At 39.3% G+C, this 20284-nt stretch overlaps 1 protein-coding gene across 1 annotated transcript in view; it reads right to left on the bottom strand.

The window, feature by feature from the left end:
- Positions 1-1187: 1187 nt before the first annotated feature.
- Positions 1188-20284, bottom strand: part of LOC140938365 (small ribosomal subunit protein uS9m-like) — a 22516-nt gene continuing 3419 nt past the window's right edge. Inside the window, exons 3-16 of the mRNA XM_073387855.1 lie at positions 19629-19713; positions 18601-18704; positions 17622-17684; positions 16404-16431; positions 15801-15880; positions 14664-14851; positions 13731-13818; positions 12643-12768; positions 6180-6210; positions 4817-4922; positions 4078-4163; positions 3644-3724; positions 2778-2856; positions 1188-1999 (exon numbers count right to left, since the gene is read on the bottom strand). Of these exons, the coding sequence (XP_073243956.1) occupies positions 1987-1999; positions 2778-2856; positions 3644-3724; positions 4078-4163; positions 4817-4922; positions 6180-6210; positions 12643-12768; positions 13731-13818; positions 14664-14851; positions 15801-15880; positions 16404-16431; positions 17622-17684; positions 18601-18704; positions 19629-19713 (1158 nt within the window). The 3' untranslated portion in view covers positions 1188-1986. The remainder of the gene's footprint in view (positions 2000-2777; positions 2857-3643; positions 3725-4077; positions 4164-4816; positions 4923-6179; positions 6211-12642; positions 12769-13730; positions 13819-14663; positions 14852-15800; positions 15881-16403; positions 16432-17621; positions 17685-18600; positions 18705-19628; positions 19714-20284) is intronic.

Below are 20284 nucleotides of genomic sequence, written 5' to 3'. Positions count from 1 at the left end.
AATTCTTCATAACCAGCTACTGTAGCATCCACCATTCTAGTAAATGTTTGCCGCGATGATGTACGATTAACGTCAATAGTGGCGTTATCGACTGAAAAGGGTCTCACAGACGTCAATCAAAGAAGGGGTGCGGTGACTGAGCTGTCTGGGACAGCAGAGCTAAAGAAAATGGCAGAAGATCACGTGAACACCGATGCTGGTGAACACCAAGGGTGGATAATCGTCCCATTAACCAGCCTGCGATTACAGCCGTTTCTCCTTGCTCCTCACCGCTAGGGACGGTTTGCCAGAAGGAAACGAAACGTCCCTAGAAACGAGAAGCAAGGAGAAACGGCGGTATTCGCGGGCTACCCATCAACCTGTCTTGGCGAAAACGAAATAGCGAACTACCGCCTCAAAATTTGAGAATTTGCCACTTTAGAAACGAGAAGAAAACTGCGCCGAGTTAGCTTTCGCAAAGATTTCTGGGACTGTTACTAGGGCCAGAGGAAGAAAAATAGTTGGCCAATAGCTGACCGACGCGTCCCCAGGAACAATCCCAGAAACAATTGCGGGACGTATTTCGGCTCCAGTTCCCTTCTCGTTTCTGAAGAGGCGATTGGACAAAAATACAACTGCACCAGTCCACGAATGACAGCTGCTACATGCGAAATATCTGCTAGAATAAACATCCCTTGATATCCTGAAACTATCAAGGAACCTAGGTAAATGTTTGAAGACGGGAGAGTGTATTAAAGCTTTACACGTGCTGAAGGTCATGCACAGCGTAATTATAAATCAAGGAGTCTTCCTTTTACAAAATATTTCTCGCCATATTTATTTAATCGAACCCGACGAGGAATGTCATGTGCTTTATTATGGAAAGTTCAAGCTCTTTATGACTGAGCCAAATAGTTTGCAACCCACAGGACATGCAGTGGCGCTATTTTTGAAGCACGTTATGGCTTACACTTTTTCCTGATTATTGGTTTGAAGTAGGACGACAAACAAACACAGGTACTAAGGTGCAATCTCGAACTGTTGATAAAATGTTTCGATAAAGCAGCCGCTGTTCGGGAAATAAGCAAGCGGTTCCCCTACCCCCCTCCCCGCCCGTCCCCTCTCTCTCTCTCTGTTATCAGGGAAGAGCAAACATTTCGAGGGCGAGGGCAAATTTAAAACTCAAAACCATTTGTAAAGTAGGGCAGTTTCTAGCTCACAAACCTTTTTATTTTTTTCGTTAACCGATAGTTTCATTGTATCATTTTCAGAATTATTGAACCTTTGATCGTGAATGCAAATATGGCAAACATAAAACAACTTTCCGGGCCCGAAAAGCTATCGGAACTTTGGAGAAACAGGCCCCAGCGGCAGAACATCGAGCCTAAGCAGTAGGCGAGGTCTGATGTATAAGAGAACAAGAATGTTCACATTTGTAGAAGACAATATAGTGGTACTCCAGGGTGGTCGTGTGGTTCCCAAATTTTCTCTAGGAAACAAAGGTCAACTTTTATGAGTGTCGAGTTAAGACTTAAAACCAAAGTAACAAGTGTAACAAATAATAACAGTCAAAGAGACTGAAATGAATCAATCCGAAAGAAGCAACTCAACTTTGCCAGCACAGAGGACTTAAAACTATCTAAAAACAGCCCCCAAAAGGTTTGAATTTTAATGTTTCTGGTAGAAAGAAAATCCTAGTTTTTTTTTTTAAGTAGCAATTTCTCATTAACGAAGACTAATAAAATTTGCGCTTTTTATCCGATCGTCCTTGTACTAAAAAGCGTGGTAGTTTTGTCTTTCCGATCAACTAACACGTAATATTGGTGGAAATTGAAGTAAAACATTCCGCAAGTTTCCTCTAGACTTCCTCTTAGCTTCAGGATTTTCAGTGGCCTCTTGTTCTTGCCCTTCCCTCTACTACGCAATTACACAAAGGAAATACATCATTACGGCTCGTCTCAGGCCACCATCCTCCATTCCTATGTCCTGCGCAACAATGCAGAACTTTTATCGTCTCACCCTGAAAAGCAAACAGAGCAAAATGACCTTAGCAGTGCAGTAATAAAAAAAAAAAAAACTCACCTATGAGGACGTAGTCTTCAGGTTGGCCCCCAAAAAAGATTTACATCTCAACATTTCCTTAATCTAAATAAGGCCTAGGCCAAACGTTGAACTTTTCATGGGACGAACCAAACTCTAATTTGGGTCGACCTTAATCAAGTTAAGATCGTCTGTTGGGTCAGACGTCGAACTTACGACGCGTCAAACCAATCAACTGAATCAGATCAAAAAGCAATTTTAATTTATTTTCGTCCAAACGAGGATAAATATACATTATCATACAATTTTTTAATTTATTAGATTAGTTCGTCGCATGTAAAGATCGACGTTTGTCGCGGAGACGATCTTCAGACGGATAGAACGTGTTGGACGATCCAAACACATTCAGACGAACTTAACGGAACCAGGTGTCGAACTTTTCATGAACTTAACTCACAAAGTTTGGTTCATCACATGAAAGGTTCGACGTTTGGCCTGAGCCCAACTCTACAAGATCTAGCACAGTAATATGGAACAACAGGCACACCCTCATTGAGGGAAAACTCAGTGTGTTATCGTTGAGTGTTCGATAAAGGAATAATCACGCCTAGAATAAAAATGCTGCAGATCAAGCAAAATCCAAGCGTGTTAACTTAGAAAGCGCTAGGGTGGTTTCAGTTACCCGGTAAAACAAACTTTCTAGGCCCTACCGATTCAATGGACTTAAAAACGAAAAGGAATAATCATGATATATTTACCAAGCAAACTTCTTCCTGGCTCTCTTCTGTCCAGGTTTCTTTCTCTCCTTAATTCGCGGATCTCTTATCAACAGACCAGCTTAAAAGTAAACAAGAAAAACACACACATGAGAAAACGCATAACTTGGGGTACGAATAAAGCTGAAATACTAGTCACTAACGATATTGACAATAACGATGTACGCGAAAAACAACTGGTCGGGTGACTTTCGCGTCTTGGTAGTGAACAACTACGAGTATTGCTACCCCACCCGCGGAATTAGTTTCTGGGCCATCACACCGTTAGTGCCTGTGTTATGGCACCGACATTCATTAATAATGTATTCATTAATAACTTAAGTATCTGGGTAAGAGAGACAATACTCTCACAAAGAAAACAAGAAATATGATAACAATAGCAAGACAGAATGGAGAGTAAAATTACGAAGGATTCCCCACCCCTCCTAAATGTTATGCTCTCGCCCAAATTTTTGTTTATGGCAGCTGAAACGAACAGGGACATTTGTTACGCAAGGCTAGTTTTAAGTCCAACTCGCCTTTAAGCGTAAATGGCGAGAACTGCAACAAAGGAATGCAATGTAGGGCGGGTTTCAATCGAGTGAAGAAGAACAGAAGTCAGAATTTTACTTACAGCTTATCACAACACGCGAGACAATCAAATGAACCAATAAAGATTCAAGCACATATATGTAGCCGACAAAAAGTACGGGAAAACTCGTGCAACCAAACCACTTTGGTTTCGGCTGGACTTCCGATTAACCAGAAAAGTGGCGCCAGTTTTCTTTCGCAAGGAGTAACAATACATTGAAAATAAAATAATTGCTAAACGCTCTGTATTACTTTAAAAAATGCTGTAATTATCAGACCTTGTTGAAGAGGTTCCAAATAACTATCCTCAAAGTTTAACAGTGCTCGGCTGATAGCTAGTCTGATTGCCCCAGCTTGACCTACAGCATGATCAGAATTTCTGTTAGTACTCTTACACTGAACGAGATTTGCTTCACAATAGTTAGGGTATCTCAGCTACAAAATCCACAATAACATCAAGAGTATATACTGAAACGCTGACAATTCCCTGTTACCACTTTTGTTTCTACAAACCCACTTAGCGACAAAAAAAGTTATCCTCGCAAAAAGCTTGGTATAACATCTCGTTACCGGCATACTGAAGAAGCGATGTCAGACTGGGGATGTTGAATAACAAGATAGGCTAAAGAGCTATCCTTCCTTGTCGATAGTCCTGTTAAATCGCATTCAGGGAAATTCGTAGGAGTCAGAATTCCTTCAAATCATCGCTTACCAGTCGTTCCTCCGCCTATCACGCCACACTCAACATCATATTCACCCACTGCATCAACAGTAAGGAATGGGTACATGACTTGCTTCCTGTACAAAATACAGCGAGGGAATAAGATGAAAAATTATACTGCTCAATGGTGGACGAAAACATTGTCCACTTTGTCACAAAAGGATCAAAGTTCGTAATGCAGAGCACTTTCCAATTTATTTTCAGAGAATTAAAATTCTGTTTTTTATCACGAATGTTGCAATCACTGTCCCTACCACCACTGAAACACAGGGAAAATTCATCGGCTAAGAGCACTGTACTTGGCAGTCAATGATGATATCACGCTGCCTATACCATACCACTATCAGCCTATATCTGATTCAACCTAACGCACGACTTTTATTAATTCATTCCGATTCTTCTAAAGAATTGTAAGAGGATAAAGCAGCATTCTAACGGAGATAAGAGTTGAGGGCTATCTAAAGTTTTGTTCCCATCTTAGTCGTCAATTTTTTGAACTTTTTAGTACTATTTACGAACTGTTTTCTCATATTTTCTGAATATGAAAGTTTTGAAGAGAATGTCAATATAAGTAAAAGTTATGTCGCAGAGATCATAATCTCTTTGTTGCAGCTATTACATTAAACATCATTCTGTAGCTATCATTAAAACACCTGGCGTTCATTTTGAGAGCTAATATTCCCAGTTAGCAGAAGAGGCGATTTAAAAAGTGGTTCAGTTGAGACCTTACCTGTCTTCTACCTTGACGAAATACTGAGTCAACGGGACATTGTTGATAGTGACGTTACCCGAGCCTTTCGTAATCATGACTTCTGCAATTGCACGTTTACGATGCCCTGGAAAAAAACAAGGAATAAAGCGATATTGAGTGATGTGCTGAGAAGATCAACCTTGTACGTAATGTATGGGTTAACTTCATGACGGCAGAAACAAATGGTTAGGAACAAGAATGGCGGTAGCAGTCTAGCCTGCTCCAAGACAAATTGCACTGAAAATGTGCAAATCGCAGTTAGAAGAATAAATTGGAAGCCGCAAGAATAACGATGAAAATACTCTCTTTCCAAGCAAAGTTAGCTACCGTAAAGATTCTAAAATGGCGCCGGATCAATTTGGGTATCTGGGAAAATAGTCACCTACCCCTCCCCTAACCCATCATTTTGCCCAACGCAAGAATTAAGTGTTAATCTTAGCTTAGGGGAGGGGTAGGTGGGTAGTTTCCAAAAACCCTAAATTGATCCATGGCTCCATTAAGAGGTTCGCCATTCGAGGGAGAGGATAGACTTTGCGCCATTCAGCAAGTGACACAAGCAGCTCGAAAAAAAAAATTAACGAAGTCTAAGTTAGGCCGCAGTTTAGCAAATCTTTGGACCTCCGAATATTTTCCTTAGTGGGTAATTTTAAGAAAATAAGTGCCTTTCTAGTCTGCGCCTTATAATTTCATAAAACTTTTCACGATAAATGGTGTTAAGATAAAAGCGTTGGGCAAACTGAAAATGGATAGAACGCAGTTTTGTTAAACACTGACTAAACTCCGTTTTAATAACAGGCCCTAAAGGTTTACAGGCCGTAAGGTAGTTTCCGGCTCGCTTTACTTTTAAATTGTCCCAGGAACAGAAAATGAGCGAGGACTGGGGATAGCGAGGATGGTACCTCCCCTTCTCCCCCTCCTCTTTCCTCCTCTTCTCGGATAATGACTTAAGAACCTCCGTGGGGGACTCCCATATAAAAGTGACGGGGATGCTCGTCGTCTCACTTAGGGCTGTAAATTGCAGATTTTGGTCTCAATTAGGGTGTTTGGGACGGAAAGTCACTATATTTGCCCATTCAGGTATCACTTAGGGCTGTGCGTGACACTGCCCACACAGAGATCTCCTTTAGAGGTCAGTTTAAACTTGAGCCACACCCAAATTGGTCTCCCTCAGGGGTTTAATTTTAATCTTCCGACGAGCATCCCTGTCACCTTTATATGGGAGTCTCCCCCGGGCTAAGAGGGTGTAACAGGCTAGAAATAACAATACTTTAAGTCTTCTGGGAACTTGAGTTGTTTGTCATAAAAAATGCTACATATGTGCCTAGCAAATGGCTAAACTTACCTATACCCACGGCCTCTCCTTTCTCGTTAAGCTGTTGATAAATAACAAAGCAATGGGGATAAAATCTTCATTTATAGCGATATGTCCCCTGAAAGGATCCCGCGGGAGGCATCCAGCATACTCCCCACCCCACCGGCGCCCCGAATATATATTCGCTAGACTGTAGGATTTACAAAATACTTAAGTGCTAAGAAACTGAAATTAATCACAACCTAAAAGTCACATACAACTTTCACCTTAGAGCTTAAAAATTATTTGTTGCGCATCTCCTTTCAAAACAAAGAGACGAATTTTCAACCTGGTTACTCTACTAGTAGACTGTCACGTGAACCGCACGTGTACAGAGAAAGCGAAGGCTTAAGTTTAAGTAATAACAACTGCAGAGAGGAGGGTTTGAAAGTATTGGCCACAACAATGTGCACAATCTGGTAAGGATTCTGAATCCAGTGATGGGGAAAGTCTGAAAAGTGACGGGTGACACCACCTGACTACTCATGAGTAACCTCAATGGAAGGAAAGCTGAGAAAAATCTTTGATAAGAAGCCTTACTACAGTCAACTCTCAGCATTACAGCGGAAAAAGTAGGGTCCTCACGTCAGTGTCCACATTAGCGCGATTCCGTAATAGCGGGAATTTATTTCTGTCAAATCTCTGTAATTTATTTTTTCCTGGGATTCAGCCGCTGTCCGTATTAACGGGGTGTCCGTTATAGCGGGATGTCCGTATTATCGGGGTGTCCGTTATACCGGGATGTCCGTATTATCGGGTTGTCCGTTATAGCGGGATGTCCGTATTATCGGGTTGTCCGTTATACCGGGGTGTCCGTATTATCGGGGTGTCCGTTATAGCGGGATGTCCGTATTATCGGGTTGTCCGTTATACCGGGGTGTCCGTTATAGCGGGGTGTCCGTATTATCGGGGTGTCCGTTATAGCGGGGTGTCCGTATTATCGGGGTGTCCGTTATAGCGGGATGTCCGTATTATCGGGTTGTCCGTTATACCGGGGTGTCCGTATTATCGGGGTGTCCGTTATAGCGGGGTGTCCGTATTATCGGGGTGTCCGTTATAGCGGGGTGTCCGTATTATCGGGGTGTCCGTTATAGCGGGGTGTCCGTATTATCGGGGTGTCCGTTATACCGGGTTGTCCGTTATACCGGGGTGTCCCTATTATCGGGTTGTCCGTTATACCGGGGTGTCCGTATTATCGGGGTGTCCGTTATAGCGGGGTGTCCGTATTATCGGGGTGTCCGTTATAGCGGGGTGTCCGTATTATCGGGGTGTCCGTTATACCGGGGTGTCCGCAAGGCAAGAGTTGACGGTATATGGCTGAATTAGCGAGCAGATGAAATGAAAAAAAACAACAACAACAACAACAATTTCCGTCGATGGTCCCGAAACAAAATGTTCTTTTTTTTCGGACATGTAATAAATCTCTGAGTTCAGTGAACAAGCTTGTTCACGATGGCTGAAGGTTGGCCTCGTTCTCTCTAGTGACCGCGATTTCTCGGTCCCGAAAAAGCAAAAAAAGGAAATGGTCAATAACGCTTAATCACAGCCAGCATTTTGACTGTCATCCAACGATATGGCGTTTGTCTTTATTTTCTTTTCGAAAAAGGAGGGAGTTGACAGAGGCTAGAAATCAGTATTAAAGCAAGTCTAACGACGGAGAAAAGAAGATTATCCAATAGAATCTAGGATTGTGCAAAAAAATCAGGTTTTACAATAGCGTCAACATGTGTTCTTCTGAAGAGAGTTTCAAGCAGGTCGAGAGTCAGATAGAACCAATATTATTCGTCCCAGGCAGAGGTTATCTTTTGAAAGCAGTTAGCGAAAAAGTAACCCCTGCTAACAGAATACGAAAATATACAGTAGGGCTGAATATCTGCGGTGACGCTGCACACGCTCCAGCTCTTACAAATCGCGTACCACACGGCTACGAGCTAAGTCAGTCAGGTATTAAACAACTCTCTTCTCTAAAACCTGAAAAAAAATGCCGTTTGCGCACCCAAAAAATTTACTCGTTAAAACCGATCGCGGAGTTGGAAAAAGAGAAACGCTCTCTGCCAAGCCACACTTAAGCTCATCTACCACTGAAAGCAATAAAAAGTGCTCATTTCTCAATTTTGAAATATATTTCTACAAAAGTAAACTAAAATAATTCGACGATTATTTCGATTATAGCCTTTTTCGTCGGTTAAAAATAACTACAATGGAACCTTCATAATATTTGCTAGTTAAAACAATCAGAGAGTTGAAAACAGATAACCTTCATGAAAAAAAGCACACCGACGCAGTACTGATCGAAAATAACTTTCCAAAACCAAAATACGTCTTAAAGCAATAACAAGGGTTAACTCCTTTGGTAAGTAATATATGGTGAAAAAAAGCAAGGCTTTTCAGTAAACGCGCGTGCTGTTCCCACATAAATAGTCAATCAACAAACAGAGTTTTAACGCTCACAGTATAATGATATCTCCGTATCCATGGTAATTATCCCGTGATAATGACCGCACAGAAGAAAAAAACAAAACGGTTCTTTTTAAGTTAAATCGTATGCGTGCATCTCCAGGCAACATGAATATCGATAAACAGATACTAGCTACCGGTACTGTACTGTACTGTACTCTCAATTAGGACGTTGCGATAATAACTCATAATTAACTAGGAGCCAAATCGACTGGCAAACTCTTAAGTGAGGCCAATTTCTACTGTTGATATTTGACAACTTTATATTGATCGCAAAAGACGCTTTATAACGTCTTCGGGATGACAGGATAGCGTTTATAACTCAAAACGAACGCAAGAAAGCGTCTCACCGAGGTATCATCGCCAAGACGATGTTTTCCAAACTCTTTTTCCTTTTGTGCTTTGTTGCTATACTGGAACAGGTAGTCTGTGCTCCATTACCGCAAATACCAGGTAAGTCCTTAACATGTTAAATTAATACTTAATTTAATACTTCAATTTATAGTGATTTTTTGTCCACTGATATGTTTATGAAACGGGCGCATACTTCAATCAGCAAACACTGAAGTGACTCTGACATGTCAGTGATTAATTATACTTAATGAAGAAAATATGACTGTTCAGCATCGCCGCTGTTGGTGATTTCATTTTCTTTTAAAAAAGAACTTTTTTGTATGAGAGTCATAAGACGTATTTTCACTGAAATTCCGTCATACGTTAACGATGGCCATGTCTAAAAAGCAGTAGGAATAAGCAAAAAACAATTCTGCATGTGCAGAACACTTTTGTACATTTCTTTCTGTACGACTACGACGTGAAATTCCCTTCTGCCACGTTTTTTGGAGGACGTAAACACACGACGACGAATTTTTCTTTCTTCTTCTTAAAATTCTTTCTCCTAATAAACTTATCTTCGGTCCCAAAGAATTCGTAAATTATTTTAAGGTATTTTAAATGGTGAGGTTTTTGCGGCCATCGCCGTCGTAGAGCAAAGACAAAAAGTAGGTTCATTTCCAGCATACGCGGACTGCCATCTCATTTTCCCGCTGAAACTTTTCAAGAAAATATGAACCTTCACCACGCTAGGCGTGGGAGGTCGCTGGGTAACTCACCACCCACCCCTCCCCTAAGTCAACATTAACACTTCCTACTCATTAAGGGCAAAACTGTGACTTAGGGAAGAGGTAGCTGGTCAGTTACAGAAACTTCAATTGATCTGGCGTATGCTGCAAATGAATTCACCCAAAGACATGATCAGCCAGAGACTCGGATCAATTCAAACAAGAATTAAAGTGCTGGTGTCCAAAATGTGTAATATATATGATGAAAGATATTAGCCATCGTATTTTGCGTATAAGTGATAACGTTCTTTTATCGTCTGCCTCACGATAGTCACTTTGTTATTGATCGCGATGCGGTTTCGACTGTATTCACCCTGGTATGGATGATGCACTGTCCTAAGAACGAGCTGAAAAAGATATCTTTTTCGGCTAATTTGAGCAGGTTCCTGCCTTGTACAAACGGATTTTGTGTTGAAGATAAGTTTTGACAATTTGTGTTGCGTCGTGAATCTTTTTTAGGCAAAACAAAAGTAAGGAAAAAGCACAAATGGCATCAAAAGAATGTTGGAAATTTCCTTCTTTCACTTTTCTTAATACAAATGACAAGTCCAATATTACTACAGTGATACGTTAAGTTGCCCCCGGAGTTAAGCTTAATGAGAATTTAATCAGATAAATTGTTTTACGGGAATGACGTTTTTTCAGCCAGTTACACAGGCACTTAGGAAAAAGAAATCCGATTTCTCTCAAAAGAAGTCAAACCTATGACATGCTATTTACTAGAGTTACTACTACTATCACTGAGATTCAGAAGACTTGTGGAGATAAGGCAATTTAACTATTCCTTCTAAATGCTGGCGAGCGACAGGACTTTGTTTTTGTCTGTGTGCGAAAACTGACGAAGATTATTCACGTGTACAAGACAGAACGAAAGTCAAGCGGAGGTAGCCACGAGTTTTAACGTCGCTGAATCTATCAAGAACTGATATTTTCGTGCTACGATGCGGTAAACACCCGCTAAAAAGAACCTTGATTTTTTGACGTTTGCTAAAAAGCTTCTCTTATTTTAGGTATAACAATTTCGAAATATCACTCGTGGTATTTATGCCAAATATCACTACAAATCATGCTATTACCTATACTTATGGCTCTTAATTTCTATAAAGGACATAAAGTTGTTGACTACTAGAAAAATAGAGAAACGTGAGTTTGGCCCTTAAATATACGGCATTTATTCGCAACTGTACATTGCAAACCTCCTTATGCAAGGTTCATGAAGACAATTCCAATCTGTACTTTTCATAAAGCATTTTTAGCGTTAGGAATTACAGTAATACTTCCATTTGTAATAACATTTTGGTGCAGTATCTAATTATCTAATTACAGTTTGGTGCAGTAACTAACCAATCAAATTAGAGAATGCTAACAATTAAATCCCCACAAAACCGCCAAATTATAAGAATTACTGGAATCGTTGATTGATTTGATTGGTTAGTTTTGTGTAGATAGCCCCAATTAACCCTTTCACTGCCAGAGTGCTTAGAGGAGTTTGGTAAGATGACGTTAACTTTTGAGTCTGTGGACGAAATCCACTGATGTGACCATTCAAATGAAAGCTCTCTGCCTGTACTGTCACATTCTGCTATTTGTTTTTCAAAATGTTACAAAATGAAATTTGCAAACTCTGTCGAAATTTGCCTTTGGCTACATTTGGCAGTGAAAGGGTTAATAAAGTCCGATGATTTCTACTCAGGTATGTTTCCTTTGCCTAGGTGAAGAACCAGAGGAAACGGACGGACCTGATGGACCAGATGGACTAGAGGCAACCGACGGACCAGACGAGACTGACGCCCCTGAGCTATCAGAGGAGCCCCGGGAAATGGACGAAATGCCCGGCTTGCCATGAAAAAAAGAAACAACAACAACAGCGACAAATTTACAACATCTTGTCAAAAATAAAGAAATTGGCCTGTCTTAATCACTGCACTATAAATCATTTTCGTGTTAGGAGAAATCAAATCCTTTGTATGACTTTTAGCGGAAGTATATTTCATTGTAGAGCATCTTTCGTGTAATAATAAAATGCTTGTAAATTACAAGACAAGTGCACGTCTAAACATATTCAAAGTGAACACAAAATTGTTAGAAAAAAAGAAATTGATTCAATAAACGATAACATGGACAGTTAAACTTTCAGTCAGAAAATCTCAAGAATTATATGTTATCAATTCACTAAAATTGATTTAAAATGCTCTTGCAGGATCTTTTTCTTGATAAATATAGTCTACAAACCATCGAGGGAATGATTTCCTGCATTGTGCGCGTTAGTTCTGTTCGTTTATGAGCTATATTGTGAGCGTTTTCACTCACGTCTATGCAAATTTGTGGGAACAAAAGAAATTGTTTACATAAGAAAAGCGTTCAACATCCCACATGACTGGTTTGGAACACCAATATGGCCAGCCGTTTCGTTGCTTTAGAACACAAATATGGCCGCCGTGACTCTATAAGTGAATTCATAATGGCCGACAATCCCTGCCTGCTAAGCGATCGTTGTCTCATCCAGCTCACAAGGCAAGCGTTTCATAAAACTCCGAAAACTATTTTAGTTGCACAAAGTTTAAGAGCGGAAATATGATTTTAAATAAATGAAAATTTAAAATGAAAAAAATTTGAAAACTTTACGAGATCGAGTAGTACGTTGGCCTACTTTGCACACAGTCCCCCGGACCGTTAGAAAATAGTGAGAAAAAATTTCCTTCAAATTGCACTTTGTCCATTGGATTGTCTTAACGAGTCTCAACTGGACGAACTGTTATCTTGTACCCAGATCTCTTGCCTCCGGCTTCGTCGACAAGAGATTAACGACATTAACGACATTAAACTGGAAGGCATTATTCCTTATTTCAAGTGATCACAACTTAATCAGTACTTACAGTTTTCTCTACAGCTTTCATTCCTTGGATTGGAATAACTTCTAAGAATCTAAGCAAAAAAGGAGTCGCTAGTTCTGCATTAGGGTGACTGGCCAACTTCTTCAACCGATGGAGAATGACATCATACTGCAATAACAAGCAAAGAACGACAAAAGACAGATTTGCCACCGTTAAAAATTTATCTTTGTTATCTGGTATAATAAACCGCCAACTTCACCGGTGTAGAGTTATGGAAAAGTCCTGCCAATCTTCACCAAGTTGTCAACCATATTTCAAAAGCAAAGCGAAACTTCCAGCACAAGTTTTTATTGCATTTTAATTTATTTATTTGCTTTTTTGTTCAGTAGTAAGCATCAAGAGATTCAAGACTACTATTTTCCAAACCGACAAATATTTTGAGGAGATTTTTATCTGATTCATAAAACATAGAAGTCTGTTACTTCACTAGTGTATCATGTCACTAATCATTGGCGAGCTTTTCAGCGACGCACATTAACTGAAAGTTAGGCATTTCCCCTTTTAATATACCTTGACGCTACTAAATGTCTACTTAACAATTATTCCTCGAGCCCGAATGGACTAAGAGGCCATGAGGGCGAGAGGAATACTGCTTTAGTAAAATCCAACTAGTTGATCAAAAATATCGAGACAAAACAACTTTAGCTAGTTTAAGCTAGACTTTAATCCTTTTTTTGCCGCCAAAAAGCCGGCGCTTTTCGCTACTAGTGGGATATAACATATAGCCTAGTAGAAGCTCAACCAATCAAAATGTAGCAATGAAAATAGACCACTAGTTGGATTTTACTAATGTTTATTTATTCTTATAAAGACGACTTGCCTGAAAAGTTGGGCATAACAACTACCCAAGGATAAAAAAAGTCTGCTGTTTCCGGTTAAAGAGCGTCGCTCAAAAACGTTTTTGCTTCAGCTCCTTACTTACAACCACTGAGGTTAAGATTTGTAACAAGTTAAGTTCACTCAATGCTGGCGAAAAGACGCTAAATAAGGGGGCCAGTTTGCGAAAGAAGGAGGTTCTCATACGCTCAGTAACTGATAATATTTGGCAGAAGTTGGTCAATTTCCCATACCTCTTTATCTGTCAACTTTTCGTTAATTTTTCTTTCAAGCTCTGGTTTTCCAATCCATCTCATCCTCGGCTGACGACTGGGCTTTGAGCTACACAAAGACGCATAGATATAATATTATATCAAATAATAAAACGTTTTATTGAAACATCAACAACAAATACATTTAAAAAGGACTGTTCGTCATACCAGAAAGGTCATACTGAGCATATAATACAGTGAACACTGAGCAAAGGTACATGAGTGATCATTTCGTTTGAGTCCGTAGAGCACAATGGCAAACAAGACTTCAAAATTGGTAACATCTTTAAATTTACGTTTGAAATAGAAGAGACACTAACCATGTTTTAGCAGATGCGAGCTAGATTGCAAGCAATCTCTTATTTTTCTTTAACAATTGTGGTGTATCACGCATTCCACAACCTAATTCCTTCGCCGTTCGAAACTTCAGCTTTTCAATATCTGTTTGCAGTGGTAATTTGACTTAAATAACTCTGTTGACTTAAATAATTCAGTTGATGATAACACCACACTTCTCTTGATTTTGGAAGAGAAGAAGGATTCCACAAAAACTATAATCGACATAAACTTAGGCATGAACAGACTTACTTTTATTATTATTAAACTTTTATTATGAAGTAAAGAGAGTTTTTCCGCTTGCTCGGAAAAAGAATGCCGTCAAAGTTTGTAGGATGGCACGGACAGCACACGAGCGACAAGCGCAGGCAAAGCCGCAAGAATCAAGTACGTCAATTTTATCCGACTGCTGCTCTCGCTTCCCGCATCTCGCTCCGCGCGGCTTTGCCTGTGCTCGTCGCTCGTGTGCTGCCCGTGCCATCCTACTAACTTTGACGGCATTCAAGGAAATCGAGATTGTCCAGACGGTTATATCAAAATCAGGCTTTAAACGGTGTCAGTATCACCACTAGACTTTACCTTTCAGCTTCCTTTTCGGCACTGCTGCCATCCAACTTGTCCTCATCACTAGAATCTGAACTGGTATCTGAACTATACCCATCATCACTTGTCTCTGATAGTTCACCATCACTTGCCTCAAGTCCTCCTACAGCATTTAATTTTGTTTCCTCGCCAGCATTTAACTTGGCGTTTTGCTCATAAATTTCCTGAAAAAAATGTTAATAATCTTAATCAAACATGCTGTGCTGAATGATGATAAAAATTTCACTCATTCTGTACTTTAGTTCTCTGAAATTATTCTATTCAACTAGACTGCCTGTAAAATTATTTTCGAAGCAAATCATTAAAATGATAAGCTTGTTAGCTCCTAAAGCACCCCAATTTTTGCAGTAGTTTATGGAAACCTTACCATCAGCTTCATAACTCTCCCGTCCACCCTGGCTCACAAGAAAAAAGAACTCAAGAGTTCGAAAGCTTTGCTGAAACGCAAACACTTAGCATGTTTAAGCCCCAGCAAAATGCTGGGCTTTAAGTGGTCACTGGCCTCTAAAGTACGAAGCAGTCCCAGTTCATAGCAATGTCCAACAACTGTGAGTTCCAAAATGGCCAATAGACCCTTTGCACATTATACGATTAGAATTAGAATTAGAATGGCAAGCATGACAGAAACAGAGGACACAATAGACACGATATATAATGCAGAAATGCAAGCATAAAATGCAAAGTACTGCTCCAAATAATATTATTACATCATCACCCTAAGTACTATTCAAAGTTTAAAACGCAAAGATCTTTATATTGCCACTACACCATTTCTGTAACACTTCATTGACTCTCACATTGCAAGAATCTTACACCATGTGACAAATTAGTAGTGTACAACCTGATCCTCATAGTGCAAGAAACAGAATACATCTTTCCTGTAGGTTGTGTGAACACTGAGCCTTTTTTACATGTACCTCTCTAAATGGACAGTTTTCTTCCCACTAATACTAAACTTCCTATAACACTATTTCATTCCTCTACGATACCAAAACCTCAGTAATATAGACACAAGGCCCTGTCTCTTTGGTGTCACATGGTCGAAGAGGTTTGCCTGTTTATAGAGTACAGCTTTCATGATCATCATTACATAGCATAAAATAGTTCACTTACAAATAATAAATCATGAAAACCAATTTGCCCGGTGAAGAAAGCTGCATGTAATGGCCGGCCTTGTTTGTCCACAATCTGAGCTGTAAAGCAGAGAGTACCGCATTCACTCACTAGATGACACTACACATCTTCTATGAGGCATTATCGTTCAGGAGAAGTAACAAAAATTATAGGAATCTTGTTTGGACAATTCTGTGAATTGACCTGGTACATTGTGTCAAAAAGCAACTTAATACATTTTATGTTACGTAGTACGCAACTATTGTATTTTATGTGTCTTTGTTGAGAAGCAGAGAGAAGAAACAGGATTTTACTGCAGTAACACTCTAACTTAGGAATGGAAACCTTGGTACAATCTGCTACTCTGTTTTGTACAGAAGTTCATGTCAAAACAATAAATTTTATTTCACTGACATGCATTTCCTGACATGTTAAAATATAATTAGCCTTAAAAACATTCTTCATATAGTTTCAAACCCCTTTGGAAATAGGATAATTATTGTGTTTACATTTAAGGCCTCCGTTCCAAACTGGACTGACACCTTCATGCTATTCGACCCACCACAGTGATTGTACAATACTCATTTTGAAAAAAATTCTTACCTCTCCTTTGGTAAAGCTCTTCAGGGTCCTGCAAGAGTTGTGAGTAAAAATAAAATACCATTTACACTGTACCTACAGGTGTAATATTATAACCAAGAAAAAAATATATGCCTACAATGTTGGGATCATTATACATTTCTGGGAATCTGTCCACCTACCCCTCCCCTAAAAGCCAACATTTTGCCCTAAGTGAGATGTAAGTGTTAATTGTTGCTTAGGGGAGGGGTAGGTAAGCAGTTTCCCAGAAATATGTAATGATCCTGTTGTCCTTGGGGGCATGTTTTATTATGTCTTACTGGTTGTTGATAATCAGGACAGTTCAAGGAAAAAGACAATGTGCTATTTCAAATTGGACATAGTTTGTTACAAGCCCTTTCCAACAGGCACATATTCAGTGCTAAATATCATATGCAACGGGAAAACAAAAATCATGTTCAGAATTGATCTCCAGAAGCTACAGCAAGCATGCCAACAAAAATCCCATATAGCTGGAAGCACCGCCTATTCAAACAAAATAACTTTTTAAGAGGAGAACAATTGGCAATTATTGGACGAAGTTGAGCAAAATATTGTGATTTGTCAGTGGCGAGCAGATCAATTATTTGCCGAAGCCGAAGGCTCAGGGAAATAATCGATCTGCGAGACACTAACAAATCACAATATTTTGTGATAACCGAGTTCAATAATCGTTTTATCATTCGATCACTGAGTTTGTTTTTCAAGGAATATCTTCGGGAAGCAAAGCAATCTGCCATTTTCACGCAAGAGCCATTGCAAGAAAGAGAAAAGCATGGTTTCATTTATGCATGAGCAGAATAGTATTTGCAGCCAAAAACAGTTGAACGACATTGCGCATGAGCACACCATTATTTGTAGGCAGTTATTTGCAGGTCACGTGGTGGGCTCGCTCGGCCAATGAAAAGGAAGAAACATTTGCATCAAATGATAAATATGTGATATTTGTTTCTCAACACTATTGTGTGATAAAAACAAATGCATTATGAATCATAAGAAATAAAACAAATGTAGGTCACAAAAGTATCACATTCAAGGCTAAAATTCTTCAACTGGTTGCACAAAATGCACTGAAATGCTCTTTTCACTGCACTTAAACGCTGCTAAGCCATGTGAAAGTCTTTCAGATCCCTTCATCTAATCTATTGTCACCTACTTTAATATTTTTTCCCCCTACACTCCACATTGCAATGACTTACTAACCTTAAACTGGGGCCGAGCATCTTTAGCATAGAGCCCAGATGGCATCAAGTATTCGACAGCTTCCTAAAAGTAACATAGACATGTATACAGGACATAGCAAGGTTTGGTTGGATAATCTACAGTGAACAAAATTAACGTATTTTGAATGCCAGTATTATTGCGTATGTTGTGATTTTGGGGGAGGGGGAGTTGAATAACTTTTACTACAAATTAAGACGGAATCCACTGGGACATCGAGTAATTTTGATTTTCAGTGGACAAAAATCTTGTACCAGAATAACTTAAAGCATATTGCACTCTTTCTTACATTTTTCAAGGGCTAAAGATATAATAAATCATCTGTAGTATACCTGGTGTTGCGTGACATGGAGAGAGAGGGGGCTGGGGCCAGTACATCAAAAACAAATTTCTCATGGAAGCCTGAGAAAATGAATGTCAAATTTCACAAAATTACATCTTACACATGAAATTATTAGAATTTTACCTGTATAATCACAGTTCTTATGAAATTTGACATTTATTTTCTCAGACTTACATGAGAAATTTTCTTTGGTGTTATTACAGATGATTTATTACATCTTTAGCCCTTGAAAAATGTAAAAAAGAATACAATATTATATAAATTATTCTGGTACAAGATTTCTTGTTCACTGAAAATTAAAATTACTCAAGTTCCTGATGGACTTGGCTTTAATAATTTAAGAAACTAGCAAGAACTAGACTAGCGGCTGGCAGGAAGAGTGTAGCTGCAATGTGCTTCACTCGCCATGCAAGAGAATAAAATGACAGGCATGTAAGAATCATTTGATGCAAATTGGTGGAAAATTAATGGGAGCTTTGGCAAACATTTCTATGCTGTAAACATTATATCATGCTTCAGTGCACAAGGTTAATTGGTACATGCATTTCATTGGTGATTATAATAAAAACAGAATAACCACTTGCTCAATGTCAGGTACTTCAACTTTAGCATACATACCTTGATTTCCTTATCACTGAATGTCTCTGGATCCTTCCCCATTATTTTTGCAAGCCACTGCCGATATCTCTCATATTTAGCTGCCATTTGCTGCATTAATGGATCTAAGAGCCCAGTAAAGGAAAACAAAAGCTTCATGGCATATGATGCATAAAGTTATAGGTAAGTTAAACCAGTGAAGTTACCATGGCTGGAACCCTAGCAAAAAGCTAAGCTTACCAGGTCAAATAATACATTTTTGTGTTGTACATGTAGTTTAACCAAAGTAACTGAAGATGATCATTGATCAATTGAAACATGTTAAATAACTAAAAGTTGTGGTTCATTTCTTGAGAACAGATTTACCTGCTAACAACATAAATTGTACTAATTGCTTAGTCTAAAATAAAACAGCAAAATTTTGCAATGCAACCACTGGTGTTCCCACAAGATAAAGAGGCGACTGAGCACAGAAATTCCTACTACCCAAATCTGGGTTATACTTCTGGCCCCACTTGTTCAAACTTTGGATTGCACTATCCCCTTCATAAATCACTATCCAGTGGATACGTAATAGAGAATCCATATATTTGCACCATCCAGTGGACAGAGAAGTGGTATCCACCTTTTGAACAACTGGGGTCTTCAACCAATTAGAACTACTTGACAGATCTGTGAAGTGACAGGTCATCAGTGTGAAATTTCTGCGCTTAAAGTTCCTCTAATGACATTTTGCCAGGAAACTGGTGGTGGCATTGCAAAATGTTGGTTATTTTCTCCACTGTCACTAAGACTTCAAGTTGCCGGGTAAATACAGCGAGTAGATGGGGAAATTATCAATCAGCTAGGGATTTCTTTTGATTTATGCTTAATAGAGGTGTCCACTGAATAGGGGTTTGTTATAAAGGGAAATACAAAACGTTAATTTCGGAACCCGGTTAGTGTCCACTTAATAGAGGCTGTCTGCTTAATTGGGGGTCTGCTTAATAGAGGTTTCACTGTACTTAAAGTGATTGAGGCTTAAAACGTTCAAGATATGGTTTACATACCATCATCATCTTGACCATCCAGTGATGTTGACGATGCAGCATCTGTACTTGCTGTTGCATCAGCTTCAGTTTCTGTCACCTTGGACTAAGAATACATACAAAATTAACTTATTCAATCACTGAATTCTAGTTTTTAAAAATTATCCTTTTGATTCCAGTACACTGTGCTATCAAACTTATGTTTTTTATTAAATGATTATAACAGCAGATGAGATAAAACAGAACTTTATAACAGAGTCATGGCACCTTCAGCATTCACCCTTTGAGTGTGCTAATAATAATTGGAGGGAGCCTGTCTAAATAACTATGATAAGAAGAGTGAAATAGTTATTAGACTGTGCCAGGCTTTTAGTCAGCCCAGACAAGCAAAAAAACCTTCTCTCCACAGTCCCTGTGCTGTTTCTGCGCAATTTTTTCTGATCCCAACTAGAGGCAGGGCTATAAAGGGGGGTCTGGACTCTAATGTAAATGGTCCCATCCAATTCTAAGATTTGTTAACAATCACGGATCCAGGAATTTTTGATTGGGGGGATCCAAGCTTTGGTTCAGAAAGGGCTGTTGAACTATTTTGTGGCAAATTGCTTCTCCCACACACCCCCTAAAACCAATCGTGGTTGCACCTTATATCCCTTGGCCCCTTACCGTGTACTTGAATT

Source organism: Porites lutea, chromosome 1 (genome assembly GCF_958299795.1).
Source record: "Porites lutea chromosome 1, jaPorLute2.1, whole genome shotgun sequence".
NCBI lineage: Eukaryota > Metazoa > Cnidaria > Anthozoa > Scleractinia > Poritidae > Porites > Porites lutea.
This window is presented reverse-complemented; position numbering and strand designations above follow the sequence as displayed.